We start from the raw sequence: 16,821 nt of genomic DNA, 5'->3' as shown, positions 1-16,821 counted from the left end.
AAAGGAGGTTGATCCCAAATCTAAGAAAGCCGATCCTAAGGCCACTGACCCTCTTACCCCCCAGCCATGCAGCAAAGAAGACCCTCCTGCTCCAGCCAAGGCCTAACGTGGGACCATTTTTCTTATTCTTCTTTTGTACCTTTCTTTTGTTGTGGCAGTCTGCCACTGTTTACGATATACCCTCTCTTTTGTTCAATGAAATGACATTAATTTTTACTTTATGAATCTTTGTTTTTCCTGTAATGTTTGTCTTTGACCAGCTGTAGTTATTGTTTTGTCCCTTGCTGAAAGGTTAAATTGATGACACTTCCAAGGGTGAACACCCATACTTTAACAAAAGCCAATAGTAATGAATTGTTGTTAATTAAAATAAATCAAATCCACGTAAACAGTGAGAAAAATAGCTATGTGTTGGCACCAAAAACTGCATAACCAGTAGGGATGTCTAAGCCCTTCGAGACAAGCAAAACACTTAGTAGGAAAAAAAAGGATGTTTGGGGTCTTTTACCTTAGAAGTACCTTATGAGTGTACCTCAAAAGTCTTTTGACCCAAACCCAAGGAGAGTCCTCTTCTTTTCTGGGTGATGCATATGCCGAGGTCCCATCCTTGGTAAAATTTCAAAGTGTTATTTTACTCAAGGTATGTGGTCAGAGATCCTGCTTGGTACTCTTATGATTAAAGAAGTGTTAATTTACCCAAGGTATGTGGTCCGAGAGGGCCAGACATGACCAAGGTTCTGTTTAATATTCAGACAGGTAGTGGAGAGCATTAATTTACCCAAGGCATGTGGTCTGAGGGACCAAGCATAGCCAAGTTTATGTTTAACGCTTAAGCAAATAACCAAGAATATTCATTTATCCAAGGTATGTGGTCCGAGGAGCTAGGCATGACCAATGTTTTAATATTCAAACAAGTAATGAAGAGTATTAATTTACCCAAGGCATGTGGTCCGAGGGACCAGGCGTAGGCAAGGTTCTGTTTAATACTTAAGCAAATATCCAAGAATATTAATGTACCCAAGGTATGTGGTCCGAGGAGCCAGGCATGATCAAGATTCTATTAATATTCAAACAAGTAATGGAGAGTATTAATTTACCCAAGGTATATGGTCTGAAAGACCAGACATAGCCAAGATTCTGTTTAACACTTAAGCAAATAACCAAGAATATTAATTTACCCAAGGTATGTGGTCCAAGGAGCCAGGCATGACCAAGGTTCTGTTTAATATTCAAACAAGTAATGGAGAGTATTAATTTACCCAAAGCATGTGGTCCGAGGGACCAGGCATAGCTAAGGTTCTGTTTAGGACTTAAGAAAATATCCAAGAATATTAATTTACCCAAGGTATATGGTCCGAGGAGCCAGGCATAACTAAGGTTCCGTTTAATATTCAAACAAGTAATCAGGAAGACACATAACTTTGACAGAAACATGACAGAATTGCCTTCCATTAATAATAATACCTTCGTAAATTATTTACATTCCAAGGGCGTGGTACAGTATGACCCTACCCAATTAAGCCCTAACTTTTCCCATGCTAGGTTTTTTGTAGTACCTAAAAACTTTCTCAATACCAGGTCTCTAGGGGCTAATGGTCTTAACTTCACATTGGAGTCATATCCCTGTTTGAGCTTCTGCTGATAATATGATAATTGAACCATTGCCCTTTTCTCTTCGTTCTTCAATCAAATCCAAGTTTTTTTCTAATAGGTTATCATTGCTGTCCGGAGTGAATAAGCTCGTCCTCAGCGTTGGGAACCCTGTCTCTAGAAGGATCACAGCCTTGGCCCCATAAGTCATTGAAAATGGTGTTTCCCCTGTAGACCTACGAAGGGTAGTCCGATACGTCCAAAGAACATGTGGCAGCTCTTCTACCAATTTACCCTTTGCATCATCCAAGCTCTTCTTGAGTCTATTTACTATGACTTTATTGACAGCCTTGGCATGTCCATTCCCTTCTGGGTAAGCCGGAGTTGAGTTTCTGTTATTGATCCCCAATTCACAACAGTATCTTTTGAAGGTTTTGCTGTCAAACTGAAGTCCGTTATCCAAGATGAGGGTATGAGGAATCCCAAATAGAGTGACAATAATCTTCCACACAAACCTCTTCGCATCCACATCCCTGATGTTTGCCAATGGCTCCGCTTCAACCCACTTGGTGAAGTAGTTAGTGCTGACCAAAAGCCACCTTCTATTTCCTGCTGCTTTAGGGAAAGGCCTTACGATGTCCAAGCCCTACTGAACGAAAGCCTAGGGATTAGACAAGGGGCTAAGCACACCCTCTAGCTGATGAATGTTTTGAGCAAATCTCTGGCATTGATCGCACTTCTTCAAGTACTCTTGTGCTTCCCTTTGCATGTTTGGCCACCAGTATCCCTGAGTGAGGGCCTTGTGAGATAGCAACTTGCCTCCCGTATGGCTCCCACAAATCCCCTCATGTAGCTTCTCCAAGAGTGGCTCTACCGTGTCAAGGTGGACGCATAGCAAATACGGTTTAGAGAAAAAGCACTTGTACAACTTCTAATCCTCAAACAACCAAAAATGAGGAGTTTTTTTCCGCACCTTATTGGCCTCCACCTTCCCTTCAGGCAAGACGTCATCCTTGAGGAACAGCACAATAGGATCCATCCAACTAGGCCCTACCTTAACTTGATGGATCTGAGCCTTCTCCCTCCTCGAATCAGTGGGTCTATACAAATCCTTGACCAGGATAATTTGAGGTAAGCTTTGTGTCAAGGAGGTTGCGAGCGTGGCAAGAGAGCCTGCATGCGTGTTTCTACTTCTAGGGATTTGCTGCAAGGTGAAGGACTCGAACTCTGATTGCAAGTGCTTGGCTTAGCTCAAATATCCTTGCATTCTCAAATCCCTAGCTTCCAACTCTCCATTTACCTAGCCAACAACCAGCCTTGAATCTGAGAACACCTCTACTGTTGTTCCTCCCATTTTCTAAACCATATCCATTCCAACCAGCATAGTCTCATACTCGGCCTCATTGTCCGTGGTCGAGAATCCCAATCTCAAGAATTTCTCGATAATGATCTTCTCAGGAGATATCACAACTAACCCCACTCTAGACCCCTTTTGATTGGTAGCACCATCAACGTATACCCTCCAGGTCAGAGGTTCTTGCAATGACATCATCCCAACTGATTTTCCATCTTTGTTTTGCTCTCCTTCTCCCTTTTCCAAAGGGGATTCAATAAACTTAGCCACCAAGTCTGCGAGGACCTATCCCTTGACAAAGATACGAGGCATGCACTTGATATCAAAAGCCCCCAAGATCGTACCCTATTTGGAAATCCTTCCCATATAATCAGCTCTTCGAAGCAGGGATTGAAGAGGAAGTTAGGTCAAAACCATGACTGTGTGAACTTGGAAGTAATGGGGGAGCTTGCGTGTGGCATGCACCACTGCCATAATGGCCTTCTCTAAGGGTAGGTAGCATACCTCTGCTTCATGCAATGAATTTCTCACATAATAAACCGACATTTGCACTTTGTCGTCGTCTCGTATCAGTACTAAGCTCACAGCATAAGAGGCCACAGCAACATAAACAAATAGATCCTCCTCCTCCTCAGGCCTGGACATAATATATGGCTGAGAAAGATATTCCTTTAGCTAATGGAAGGCCAAGGTACACTCCTCGGTCCATTCAAATCCCTTCCACTTATGCAACAACTGGAAGAAAGGCCTACATTTATCTGCCAGCCGAGAGATGAATCGGTTTGGAGCAACAGTCATCTCTGTCAACTTCTGGACCTTTTTGGGATTTCGAGGAGGCTGCAAACTGTTAATTGCCTTGATCTGGTCAGGGTTGACTTCAATCCCAGGATAAGTGACCATGTAGCCCAAAAATTTACTCGAGCCGACTCCAAATGAACACTTGGAAGCGTTAAGGCACAATCTATGCCTCTTGAGTATTTCAAAAATGCTCCCGAGATAGCCCACATGCTCGGATACTACCTTACTTTTTACCACCATTTCATCTATATAAACCTCTATATTTTTGCCCAGTTGTGGCTCAAACATCCTGGTCATCATCCTCTGGTAAGTGGACCCTGCATTCTTTAATCCAAAGGGCATCACCTTGTAGCAAGGAAGTCAATACCGTACTAGAAGCTGTTCTGGTTTGGCCAGCGGTACGATATATTTCGGGTACCGGTCAATACCGGTATACCGTTTCGAGTTTATCGCTATTTTATATATATATATATATAAACACACACTCATTAGGACCCTAATAATTTTTATATATATACTAGCAAAGAAAATTTATAAGTTTAAAGTTTTTAAAAAGTTATTTAGCAAAGATATAAATTATAAATTATATATATATAGCCCAATTCATCATTAGCCTTCTACAATGGCCCAATCCATCACATATAAATCTAAATTATTTAATCATTATATATAATAAAAAAAATAAAAAATAAAAAAACTTTGGAACAATTGTAAATGAGTCAAACTGTTAAGGACCCACCAAACTCACATGAATTCTATTTAGAATTCAATGCCTTGGTTTAACTTTTACCACAACCACATGTTATTTTCAAAAGGATAAACATAGCCACAAGTTTTGAAAATGCATTGAGAAGCCAAACGCACAGAGTCAGAGATGAGAAGGCTGGTGTTAAGCGAAGAAGAGGAGAATACGGGAAAAAAAAAAAAAAAAGTAAGAACGAGAGATTCTGTACTAACAGAACGAGGCCATGATGCAGCGGTAGGCTCTGCCAGAACTTCATCATTGTCTCAATGTCACAGATCTACGGGTTTTTGCAAGCAAAAATGATTTCGGCCGGAAAATAATATTTCAGCCGGAATGACCGAAACGCCTCGAAACAGCCGAAATCACCCGAAACAGTCCAGCATAAAAGGCGGTACGAAATGGAGGGGTCACCTGTACTGGTTTGGTCGTCGGAATGATATATTTTGGCCATACCGACCGATACGGTACAAAATAAACTTCACTGCCTTGTAGTGGTAGTTTCCCGTAGGCATAACAAAAGCTGTCTTCTCCTAATCATCCAAAGCTAACGGTATCTAGTGGTATCCTTAAAAGGTGTCTAAGAAGCACATAGAGGGTGGCCCGCAGTCGCATCCACCAACTGGTCTATCCGAGGCATGGGGAAGGGATCCTTTGGGCAGGCCTTATTTAGGTCTGTGAAGTCCACACATACTCACCACCTCCTGCTTTTCTTCTCCACTACCACTGTATTGGCCTACCACTCGAGGTAAAATACCTCTTTAATAGCCCCGACCTGCTTGAGCTTGATCATTTCCTCCCTAACGGCCTCAGAATGCTCCTTAGAGGAACGCCGAGATGGTTGCCTTTTGGGGGTGACAGATGGATTGAGGTTCAAGTGATGGTAAATGAAGCTAGGATCCACCCCAGGAGCTTCATAGGCGCTCCACGCAAACACGTCGAGGTTATTCCTAAGAAACATTATTAGCACCTCCTTTCTCTTGGGGAAGCAACTGAACTCCAATTTGGAAGAACTTGCCCTCGTTATCACCAACAACAACTCTTTCTAGCTATTCACACTCTGCCTCTGCTACTACCACGTCCGCAAACCAAACTGGCACCTTTGATTGCTATAAACCCTAGTCGGCAACAGCCACAAAGTCCTATAGTCTTCTGTGGTGTGTCCTTGCTCTTGGTGGTTTGGCAATAAAGGCTTTGGTTGCGCTTCGCGGGATCTCCTCCCATCTTATTTGGCCATTGAAAGTATGGTTTATTCTTAATTTTCTCCAGAATTTGATGTATTAGCTCTCAGAACACTGTGTTCACCACTTGGGCAGCTGTCAATGCAGATTGCCAAGCAAAATCTCTCTGAGAACAGTTATTGTTGTATCGATCGACCTAAAATCCCTTCTATCCTGAGGGACCACCTTAGCTTTCCCTTTTTCTTGTTGTTGATCTTCCTCGACCTACTTGTATTTGTCAATACGGTCCATGAGCTGACACACACTCTCAACAGGTTTCCCAGTCAAAGATTTCCTCAAATCGTGCTCAGCAAGTAGGCCAACCTTGAACGTCCTTATAGCCACATCATCGAAATTCTCATCTATCCTGTTAAACATCTCCCAGTATCTGTTAGAATATGTCTTCAAGGTTTCTCCTTCTCACATAGCCATGGACAACAGGGACTCCAAAAGCCAAGGAACTCTACTATAAGTGACGAACCAAGATCCCAAGGCCCTTGTAAGCTCCTTAAAGGAGTTAATAGAGTCTTCCCTCAGGCCATCAAACCATCTCATCACTATGGGCCCCAGACTCGATGGGAATACCTTGCACATCAAGGTCTCATTCTTCGAGTGAACAACCATTCTCTAGTTGAAGAGGTTAACATGCTCGATAAGATCCGTTTTGCCATTGTACATGGTGAACGTCAACTAAGTGAACCGTCAAGGAAGCCTTCCTATCTCAATCCTACGGGTGAAGGGTGACTTGGAGATCTAATTCAGGGCTCTGATCATAGCATCGTTGCTCAGGCCCTCGCAAGACGAACTCTTCCCTCTCTGCCTATCACGGAGCTCTTCGTCACATGAAAAAGACTCGTTGGGAGGAGTCCTCGATCTAGGCCGGTAGCTATTATCGCCATTATCATAAGAAGAATGGCCAAAACTCGAAGGAGTTCCTCTGCGTCGCTCACGACGTAACTTCCTATGCAAACAGTCTATCTCCAGCTGCAGGCTCCTAGTATTTTCCTCGTGAGAGACGTGACTCCCACCTCGAGACTAGTTGTTACTTGTACGTGTGGTGTGCACGCTAACCTCCCGATCCCTTCTCCACTCAAGATTGAGAAAATGATCTTGACGTTGGGAGCCAACAGATTCTTCCCAGTCAGGCCCCAAACCTACCATTGCTAAACGTTGATTTTACTAAAGCTCAAGTTTTTTCCATAGACGGTGCCAATTGTAAGGGCTAGTTTTGGATCCTAGGCCCAAAAGGCAACAGGACTAGGGCCTAGAGAGCCCAACACAATGAATTTGTAGAGAGTAGGCTTATAGGCTGGGTTTCAATGGAAGAATCAATGCGCACAGTGGATTAAGGCTAGTAGGGAAGTAAAGAAAATTAAGCTGTATGCAAAGAAAATCTCTCCTCGGCAAAGTCTGAGGAGAGTAGTTCTTGAATATATTTCGTCAGACTTGTTTACAATTTCTGTTCTAGGTTGCTACAGTGTCTTCTTCCACAATTTTTCAGATCCCTCTAACCTGGAGGATCCCTTGCATTATATAGCATCTCTCCATTAATCTTGGCCCTCTATTTGTTAATCATGCAGGCCACTACTTGAGTGCTTGTTCCATCAGACACCTTTCCAAGTCTTCTGTGAGTTGCGGCAACCAAGACAACACTATTCAGGGGTCCTCTCCACATAAATGTGGCTAGAGGGTTTGGTGGGATGCAATTAATGTGGTGGTAGCTCCCATCCCTGCAGACACAACAGGTTTGGCCCCCTCCCTGGGGTTCTTCCCTTATAGCGTGGCCTCCTCTGATGATGTGCCATTGATGTGGCTAGAGCTCGCCACCCTGGCCTCACTATCTGAGGGGATGGTCTCCTCGAAACTACATTGGACTCCTCGGCCGCGGACATGACATGTGGCATTACTATCTTATTAAATTGTTGTACCCCACAATTATTATTATTATTCAATAATAATATTAATTGCATATTACTTCGTGAATTTAAACAAATTTTAAAAGTTATACATGTTGTTTATGGTGTAGAGATTTGTATTATTTGATAGGACAAGATCATCCGATCGTATGGTCAATTAAATGCTTGGTTGGACAAACCCAGTTATATGAACGATCTTCTCAATTGGAAATATGGGAGCTCTACCATTTTATCCTATACTCTTTCAACTTGAGGAGCAAAGAAGGGATAATCCAATAACCGAATGACTTAATTACTAGAGGCTGAAACCCTTGCCATTATTAAGGTAATTCCCCCAATCTTGCCCATGATAGTGAAATCAACACCCTTTTGACCACAAACAAGGCTATGGCTAAAATTAAGGAGTAGCCTGTGCCATAATCAACCCTAAAATTTCATAGTACTTCCGCCAGAATTAAGTATGAGACAACTATTATATTACACTAGCCTCATTACACACGCTTCACGCATGTGATGGAGCTTTTTTTATTAGTATCATAATTTTTCATTAATCTCAATTTGAGACGTTTCTCTCTTTTATCCAATTAAACCACACACCAACATACATAAATAAATAAATCATCAAAAAGAAAAAAGGGAGTACATTAAAAATCACATTTTTTTAATAATTCAAAAATAAAGAAAAAGAGATTTGAAAAAATAAAACCAAAAACCAAAAAAAAATGTGGGGTTAGAATTTAGAAGAAGGAAACCGGAAGAGAGAGAGAGAGAGACATTTAAGTCTTGATAAAAGAGAAAAAAGGGAGAAGAAAAAAAAAAGTAAAAACATTGGGCTTAGTGGTCCTATTTTATAGCCAAAAAAAAAACTTGTGTCTTTATTTTTTTTATATAATTTTTATTTTGAGAACCTAATTTATAAGTAGATAAAGAAATTTGAAAATCAACAGTAAAGTGACCCTATTTTTTAAGCAATGTTTTAGTGAGAGTTAGAATTGTATTTTTACCGGATTGTCTTTTAATTTTGTTTTTACTTAAACATAGGAGTGTAAGAACATTTTTGAACAAAAAAAAATGAGGATCCCAAACTGAGGAAGCCCCTTAAATAGTAGTTTAGATAATCTATATAATATTCTTGGGAGATTACTAAGTAAGAGTAATTCTTAGGTACTTCCAAAGTACGGAAAATGGTACTTCCTAAGTATGGAAAATGGTACTCCCTCCTCTCACATTCATTTTAGAGTCCACTTATTAAATTTATGATGGGGTTCATTTATTAAATTCATGGTAGAATCCACCATGTATATAAAACGAGAGAGCACTATTTTTCCGTGTTCTAGTAGTACCTAGGAATTTTCTATTAAGCATCAGAGTGCTTAGGTTAGTGCCGCCAAACCATCATCTTTCCTTTTTCAGGTGTCCAAAGGTCTTCTTTCCTAGTGATATTAGAACCATAAATTTTTTGGTAACAATGTAATGTAATAAGTTATGATTGGAGTATCAATTTTACACATTAGTTTACCATTGATCCCGCTTTTAGTATACATTAATCACAACATGCCATATTCAAAGTGGTGCAAAATGCTAGGAAAATATTTTGTATACAAGATTTATGGCTTCCTTCGAGCTCATTATTTCCAGGTTTAGCCATGTAGTCAACTAGTCACTAATTCATCATCGGTATTAATTGTTGTATCTATAAAAATGAAAAAAAAACAAAAATCTCATCATTGAGGTGAAACGCAGTCTTATCCTAATTTATTTATCAATTATCATTTGAAGTAAATGTTTATTTGTTATCATTCATGAGTTTTTCATTTTCCCAACTATTCATTGAAATTAATAATGAATAAGAATTGAAATTTATGTTTTCGACAGTTAAGAACAAAATTGTGGACAGTTGTCAACTGGGACTCCACAAATTTCTCTCCTTTTTACCATGTATAGAGAACATAACTGACTCATTACTCATTATGGGTTTAACACTGTAACTCCCTTGGTCATGCAGTCCCTTTTTCAAATTCAAATGGTCATTTCCCTCTCCCAGAAACCCAATTGGCCAATTCCCTTCTCTCTTCATTTCTTTCTCTCTGATCATTAAACTGTTTTTGAAAGACCACAATTAAACCATAACATTAAAGAAGGTACAAAATGTGCACACCATGGACAATTCCAAGGTTTGTCAGATGGAGAGTGAGGGACTGGGCTTCTTGTTTCTTGGCTTGCAGGTTTCCTATAGGTAACCAATAAGAACTCCCTCTATTATCTTTTCTTTTTTGAAGTTTCTTTCTTGCTGGGTGATAATCTTTTCTCTATCAGAAGTGAAAATCATTATAACCATAAAAGTCCATTATTAATTTTTAGCTTTTTTTTTTATGAGGCTTGTTAAAGTATTCTTTCATTCATAACATGTTTGACCATATTGGCAATTGATTACAATTCCTTCCCTTCATTTTGATTGAATTGTCATATATTTCTTTCACAGATGATGAACCAAATACATATCGCTCTTCATCACCTCAACCAGTGAAAAATATGTCTTTCGACAAAAAGGGTGATAGTAAAGTCAATCAGAATAACAAAAAAATGTCATGGCACAAAAAACGCAGCAAAGAGAAACGATCAAAACTCAGTTCCACACAACAACCTAAGGACTCCAGCAACAACATTCCAGTTGAAAATGTTGCTGATGAAGCACGTTGGCCTCATTTTTCAGATGAAGAATACATAGTATTCTGCTTTAGAGAGGATGGAGCATTTGATGTAGTCAAAGATGGAAAGCCAGAAACTTCCAAACCCTTTGACTGCACGCCCAGAAATTCAAGACCTGTAAACCGAAAGGTTAGCAACAGTGCTGAGTCTATGTCCTAAAGTTGAGACAAGAAAAGCAGAAAACAAAAGTTAGAAAGAAAAAAAATATCTACTTTTGATTGATGTGATTGATGACATTGTTTATTTCTTTGGTTTTGGACAAACAGCTTAATTATGTTGACGAAGCCAAAACAGTTGTAGAAAGGTATAGCAATGAGGAAAAGTTGAAGAGAGATGGACAAGATATTTTCCCTACAAATGATGGAGATGTAAGGACCTCTGACCAAAAGGTATAGTAGTGCCTTTTTTCTGTTGAATTCCCATTGGATAAAAAGTGTCTTTTTTATGAAGGTTGTAACAAAGAGTTTGACATAGATTCCCTACCTTCACCATCATTATTTTCATGTTAATTAGAATGGGACTTGAAAATATAATTTGATATTTTTATTATTGCTGTTGTTGTTGTTGGTAGGATGAGGAAGAAGATTGCATATACTTCGATACAGAATCGCCTACACATGGATTCAGAAGGAGATATCAAAGTGAGGAGGTTGAAGACCGTGGCCTGGTATCAGTAGAATCAAGTGAATCCAATCTATCAGATGGCAGTTCACGCTCTTTTGCCTTCCCTGTGTAAGTTCAAAATTCTTTGTTGTTGTTTCTAAATTTCATGTGGTTAATCCAAGTTATATATAGTTATCAATAAGTTTAGGAACAATATTTTTCACAACTACTAATGTGATATATTGTAATTGGTGTATAATACAAAAGACGTCAATAGGGACAAAGTCAGGATTTTGAATTACTGGCTGGATTATAAGCAAAAAAAAATACACATCATTTAGTATTAACCAACTCTCAACAAAGACAAAAGACACGGACACATCCTATAAGCTCTTGCAAAAATTAGTCTATGTTCACATAAAAAACTATTTTTTCTATTTTACCTACTTATTTTCAAAACACCCCAAAAGAAATTATATATTTCACAGTACATTTAATTAAAATTTGTTTCCTCATCAATTTTTTATTATTATCTCAAATAGAATCTCTCTCTTCCTCAACCAAAGCCCACTACCCTCAATCTAAAGAATGACTAAATTATTCATTTGCATAGCTACAGTAACAGTGTAAATTTAGACCGTTATAATTGCACAAATTTATTTTTGAACAATATTACATATGTGGGTGTATTTTGGGTTAATTGGCCAAATTTGGGCCTTATGTTATTTCATAACAATGGATGAAAATGCTTTTATAATGCAATCAATGTAAAATTGTAGGGAGTGGGTCAAATATAAAGTTGTAGATAATATACCTACTTTTTATTTTTTCTAAAAGATAAGGGGTCGGGCCCTTACCTGGCTTCGTCCCTGGGTGTCAGTGTTAAGTTTATGTAAAAGTAATGTTATTTCAATTACAACCTTTCGCTTTAGTAAGTTGTGAAAAAATGTTATCCCCTAACATTGTTGCTATTGTAGTTGTCATGAAGTTGGTGAAACCATGCAGGTTGGGTTGGGAATGGATGGGTAGTCCAGTGCAGATGCCAAAATCAGAGGGCCTGCAGTTAAGGAAGCACAAGGCCCGTTTTGTGGGCTTTCAGTGTTGTAAATTCTGAAGTTTGCTGTCTCTGTCTCTTTCCTCCTTCTCTTCCACTCTCCCTCAATTTTGTCTCACATAGGATTGGATTGAACTTCAAGAAACTACTTGTACTTATCATTCATTCGTACAAATAGAAATGATTTTAAGATGTTTAATCATATGTGAATATCCCACTTTTAAGTTTTAACTCTTAGTTCATGAACCTACTCGTACGATTGGAATTTTGGATGTATATTTCCTGTGTTTGACAGCCAAAAGCCACATAAACATTGCTTTTCAAAAGCAGGAAAAAAAAAAGAAGGTAGTTCCAAAATTTATGCCAAACAATATGGCATTTGATATGATTAATGAGGGAAGTCAAAGCTGCCGACGAGAGCCATGCCTCTAGGCCCCAAGTATTGAACCTAATTAAGTTGGCACACACCATTTAAGCTGAATAAATTTGCCAACTGGTCCAACTGAAGTTTTTTTGGACATTCCAAAGAAGTTGAGTTACCTACTTAGCAGCGGATTGCAATTTGCACAGTATGTAACCCGTGCAAAGTTTAAGATGTTATGATTTTTTTTTCTTTTTTCTTTTTTTTTTGTTTAAATATTAAATTTGAATATGTTAATAGTCATTTCTTCTTCTTCTTCTTCTTCTTCTTCTTCTTTTTTTTTTTTTTAAGAAGAAAATCGAGGAACTTCATTAAATATAAATTCAGCCATAATCTACTAGAAGTACATGATGAAGGTGTGGATGAACATCCTCCATCCACACAGTTAAACTACTAGCATGTTTAACTAGATTATGAACTACAGAGTTGTCTAATCTTCGAGTATGACAGAAAAAGATATTGCTAAAGATATCTATAGTTTGTTTGGTTAATTAAGTATTAGAGATTTTCTAATTAAGCTAACTGAAATCCACCAATATTTTAATGTAAAGTCTAAATTCATAATGAAATTTAGATTCAATTACGGTAAAATTATGAGGTCTTAAAAGCTTATATGACATAATATTATTTAATCAATCAAAAGGAAAATGTTTTTGTTTTATATATACTAGGAATTTTAACATAAATATTATTATTTTTCCCTCTTTTATTATTGTTATTATTATTATTATTATTATTGTCTAATTATGAAATTTCATAATGATGAAATTTCATAATTATGGTAACTATTAATATGCATTTATTGTGATTGTGTTTTATATGGATTTAAATATTATATCATTAGACATTTATTATGATTATGTTTAAATATGAAATTATATATTATATTATTAAAAGAAAATATGATGTATCGAGATTCTAGTGGATGGTTTAATTATGGAATGGAATTGAAATTCAATTAAAATATATATATATATATGAGAATAATGAAATGTAAAATTGTTAGGACTCAAAAGCCGATGTGGCACAATATTATAAAGTCAACTAAAAGTCAAAGAATTTCAATTTTATATTATATTTATCACATGCACAATTAGCGTGTCAAGTTTGTGTCATGCTGAGGTAGGAGTATTCAACTAAATGCCTCAACCCAAATTTGATCTATTTAATAATCATGTCATGGCTCTTCAACTCTAACCTGACCTATTAATGAAACAGGTTGACACGACCCAACCCACTTAACACACTTAATAAACGAGTCATGTTGGGTTGACACGAATATGACACAACCCATTTTAATCTGCTTAATATTAAATATAACATCTATATAAAAACAAGTTCTCTTTACATCCTGAAAGTAATGCATACACTTCTAGTCTTCAACCCACATTCAAAATAACATAGTTTAATACAAATTTAACATCCATCTAGAAATAAGTTCTTTACATGCCGAAAGAAGTGCACACACTTCAACCCAAATTCAAAATAAAATAATTCAACAAAAATATAACATTCACAGAACTCATCAAATGCTAAGTATCAATATTGAAAGAGTGTTAGGGTACTTTTTTTTTACACTTAATTTTATTTAAGTACCACCTATTTATTTTCAAACATCACTAATAAGTTATGGGGCTTTCACAAATATTTTTTGCCCTGTTATTATGTTAACCACAAATATTTCATATCTTATTATCTAAATTGGGTCATAATATAAACTATTACAAAAAACCTAAAAAACTCATATTTTATCCAATTTTATTATCATTATTTAGCTAAGTCTAAAACCGGTCCTACAAGTCCAATGCACAAATCCAATTCTATTTAAAGCCCAATGGTACATATGCTTGGCAATTTTTGAAAAGCCTATGATTTAAGTCCATGGCCAAACAATTTTATTAATGGAATTCAAATCCATAATCAAAGCCCATGGTTTAAACCCATGGCGATTTATCAAAGCCCGTTGCTACACAGCACAATCAAAAGCTCGTTGCTACATGGAACCATCAAAAGCCCATTGCTCCATAGCACCATCAAAGCCCAATTTTCATTAGCAATATCAAAAGCTCAACTTACGTTGGCAATATCATAAAACCCAATTCTCACTGGCAATATGAAAAAGCCCAGTTCTCACTAGCTATATCAAAAAAGTCCAGTTCTCACTAGCCATATCAAAAAGCTCGGCTCTTACTGGCAATATCAAAAAGTCCAGTTCTTACTGGCAATATCAAAAAGTCCAGTTCTCATTGGCAATATCAAAAAGCCCAATTCTCATAGACAATATTAAAAACTCAATTCTCACTGGCAACATAAAAAACCCAGTTCTCTCTGACAATATTTAAAACTCAATTTACATTGACACTATTTTAAAGCCCAAGGTTATTAATACTTGGCAAAATATCATATTATGAGTAATTCATTTAAAGTCCAATAATGAACAATACCTTAAATTCTTAAACCTATTACTAAAATATTAGAAGCTCCTGAAATTTATATCAATTATTCATTTTCAAAACCCATGGCAATCATCTCATAAAAGCCCATGGAAAATCATGATTATTTATCTTAGACCCATGACATCTATTTATTTCATAACATACTACAAGCTCATGGAATTCGTATAAGAACATATGTTCACTATCTATCTTACATCACAACATTCATAATATTTATTTCCAAAACTCATGACAATTATTCACCTAACAAGCATATTATAATAATAAAAAATAAAAATAAAAAAACCATGCTAATATCACATTATTTCACTTTAGTGATTGTTACCATATTTTATTTGAAACCCATGAATATCTTCTCTATTTAAAACTCATGGTAGATATTATTCTCAAGAAACATTGGAGGTCATTATTTAAAAGCCTCAAAGAAAATATCATTTACAAAATAATTCATGGTAAAAATTATGAGAAACCATTCAAATTGTTATTTAATGCCCATGAAAATTATTACCCAAAACCTATTATAAATATTGATTAAACCTCACGAATACATTTCATTTTTACTAACAACTAAAGCCCATGTGGAATAAAAATTCATGGCAATATATGGTAGTTTTGTTCATTTTTTAAAGCTCACAAAGAGAAAATAAAAGGATAGGCCCAAGTGGGGAAAACCATCAAGTTAGAGGCCCACCAAAATACTCAACCCTCATGGCCAAGCCCAACATGAAGTTTCAGCCTAAATAGTCTATGTGTGCAAACTAATTCAGCTGGAGAACTCCATTCAGTTATGTCTTTTGCTGAAGATCATCTCAAGAAGCAACTAAGCTTCCAAACCAAATTAGGAGTTGACCACTTATCCTAGCAAACTCTCTGCTACTGCCAATCGTGATCTCCATCAGAACCCTCTATTCTCTAAAGTGGGCTTAAACTTTGACACCTGGCTTAAGGTGTTAAATCCTACTTCTTAGGGTCCAAATCTCAAATGCAGGACAAGGATTCCTCCTTAATACCTACCTTAATCCCATTGGCTGAACACAATCTCAGAAATCTTAGCATTTAATTCAAGATTACCCCAAATACTCACCATGTGTCATATTACCCATAGTAGCAAGGCAGCCCCAAAAGAAAATCTCTCATTTATGGCCAAATCCTAGTATAATTAAGTTTGCTATTCTGCCCCCTGATCAGTCCTACGTTTTTGAACTTTTGTTAATTAATACCTCCCTATACATTACTATAAAAGGGTAAGCACACCAGCCTACAAAACACATACCCCTCTGAAATTTCTGATTTTCTTGTCACTTTGCTTATGGTTTAGCTCTCCCCAAGCTCATAAATCATTCCCCTTAGCCCACACCCACTTAGCCTCAGACATTCATTTTCCTTTTCTGCGTATTCTAAGCTCATAAATGCTTCCTAATCAGTTATAAACAACTCTTTTACCCATTAAAGACTTAGCTTCAACATTAACTACATCATACCAACACAAGCTTAAATACATACTCACTCAAAATAGCATACACTACCCCATTCATACCCCACAACATTTGCTGCACTGAGCTGGAATCTCTTTCTCTCCCTTTATTCCATTCTATTTTTTTCCTCTTTTACTTGTAAATATGAAGCCTTCAATCCTTATTTATTGTTATTATGATGAAAGTCATAATGTCTTGGATACTATGGAACTATTCCCTCATGTTGAATTGATAATAATAAAGAAATTATAGGATTTTTTACTATCAAAACACGTTTATTGACTAATCAGACGTCACCGATGGAGGTCTGTCATATTCACTGCTGGACCATTTTTTTTTCTTGTGTACTTGTTATAACAGGCCAACTTTTATATTAACAGACTATGGAAGAAATGCATAATTTTTACAATGCAAATACATTTATCAATTTTCTAGGCATCTACCGCTGGACGTTTCTCTTGTTTATCGCTAGACTATTATTTA

At 37.0% G+C, this 16,821-nt stretch overlaps 2 protein-coding genes across 4 annotated transcripts; one reads left to right on the top strand and one right to left on the bottom strand.

Moving 5' to 3' along the window:
* Positions 1-1,615: 1,615 nt before the first annotated feature.
* On the bottom strand, positions 1,616-3,844 carry LOC142632750 (uncharacterized). The gene is made up of 5 exons (XM_075807098.1): positions 3,681-3,844; positions 3,449-3,581; positions 2,954-3,181; positions 2,564-2,794; positions 1,616-2,236 (listed from the first exon to the last, which is right to left on the bottom strand). Exons 1-5 carry the CDS (start codon positions 3,842-3,844, stop codon positions 1,616-1,618), a joined length of 1,377 nt encoding a protein of 458 aa, XP_075663213.1.
* A 5,924-nt stretch (positions 3,845-9,768) lies between these two features.
* Positions 9,769-12,065, top strand: LOC142630547 (protein BREAKING OF ASYMMETRY IN THE STOMATAL LINEAGE). Of its 3 annotated transcripts, none has more exons than XM_075804544.1 (4): positions 9,769-9,856; positions 10,103-10,458; positions 10,901-11,061; positions 11,938-12,065. In XM_075804544.1, exons 1-4 carry the CDS (start codon positions 9,769-9,771, stop codon positions 12,044-12,046), a joined length of 714 nt encoding a protein of 237 aa, XP_075660659.1. In that variant the 3' UTR covers positions 12,047-12,065. The 3 variants fall into 3 exon arrangements, with proteins under 3 accessions (XP_075660659.1, XP_075660658.1, XP_075660660.1); XM_075804543.1 differs by lacking the exon at positions 9,769-9,856 and adding an exon at positions 10,596-10,718 and having other exon boundaries at positions 10,127-10,458; XM_075804545.1 differs by lacking the exon at positions 9,769-9,856 and adding an exon at positions 10,596-10,718 and having other exon boundaries at positions 10,127-10,458; positions 11,910-11,971.
* The last annotated feature ends 4,756 nt before the right edge of the window (positions 12,066-16,821 follow it).

Source organism: Castanea sativa, chromosome 4 (assembly GCF_040712315.1).
Source record: "Castanea sativa cultivar Marrone di Chiusa Pesio chromosome 4, ASM4071231v1".
Classification (NCBI taxonomy): Eukaryota; Viridiplantae; Streptophyta; class Magnoliopsida; order Fagales; family Fagaceae; genus Castanea; species Castanea sativa.
Note: the sequence above shows the minus strand (reverse complement) of the source record. Positions and strands in the feature narration are given on the sequence as shown.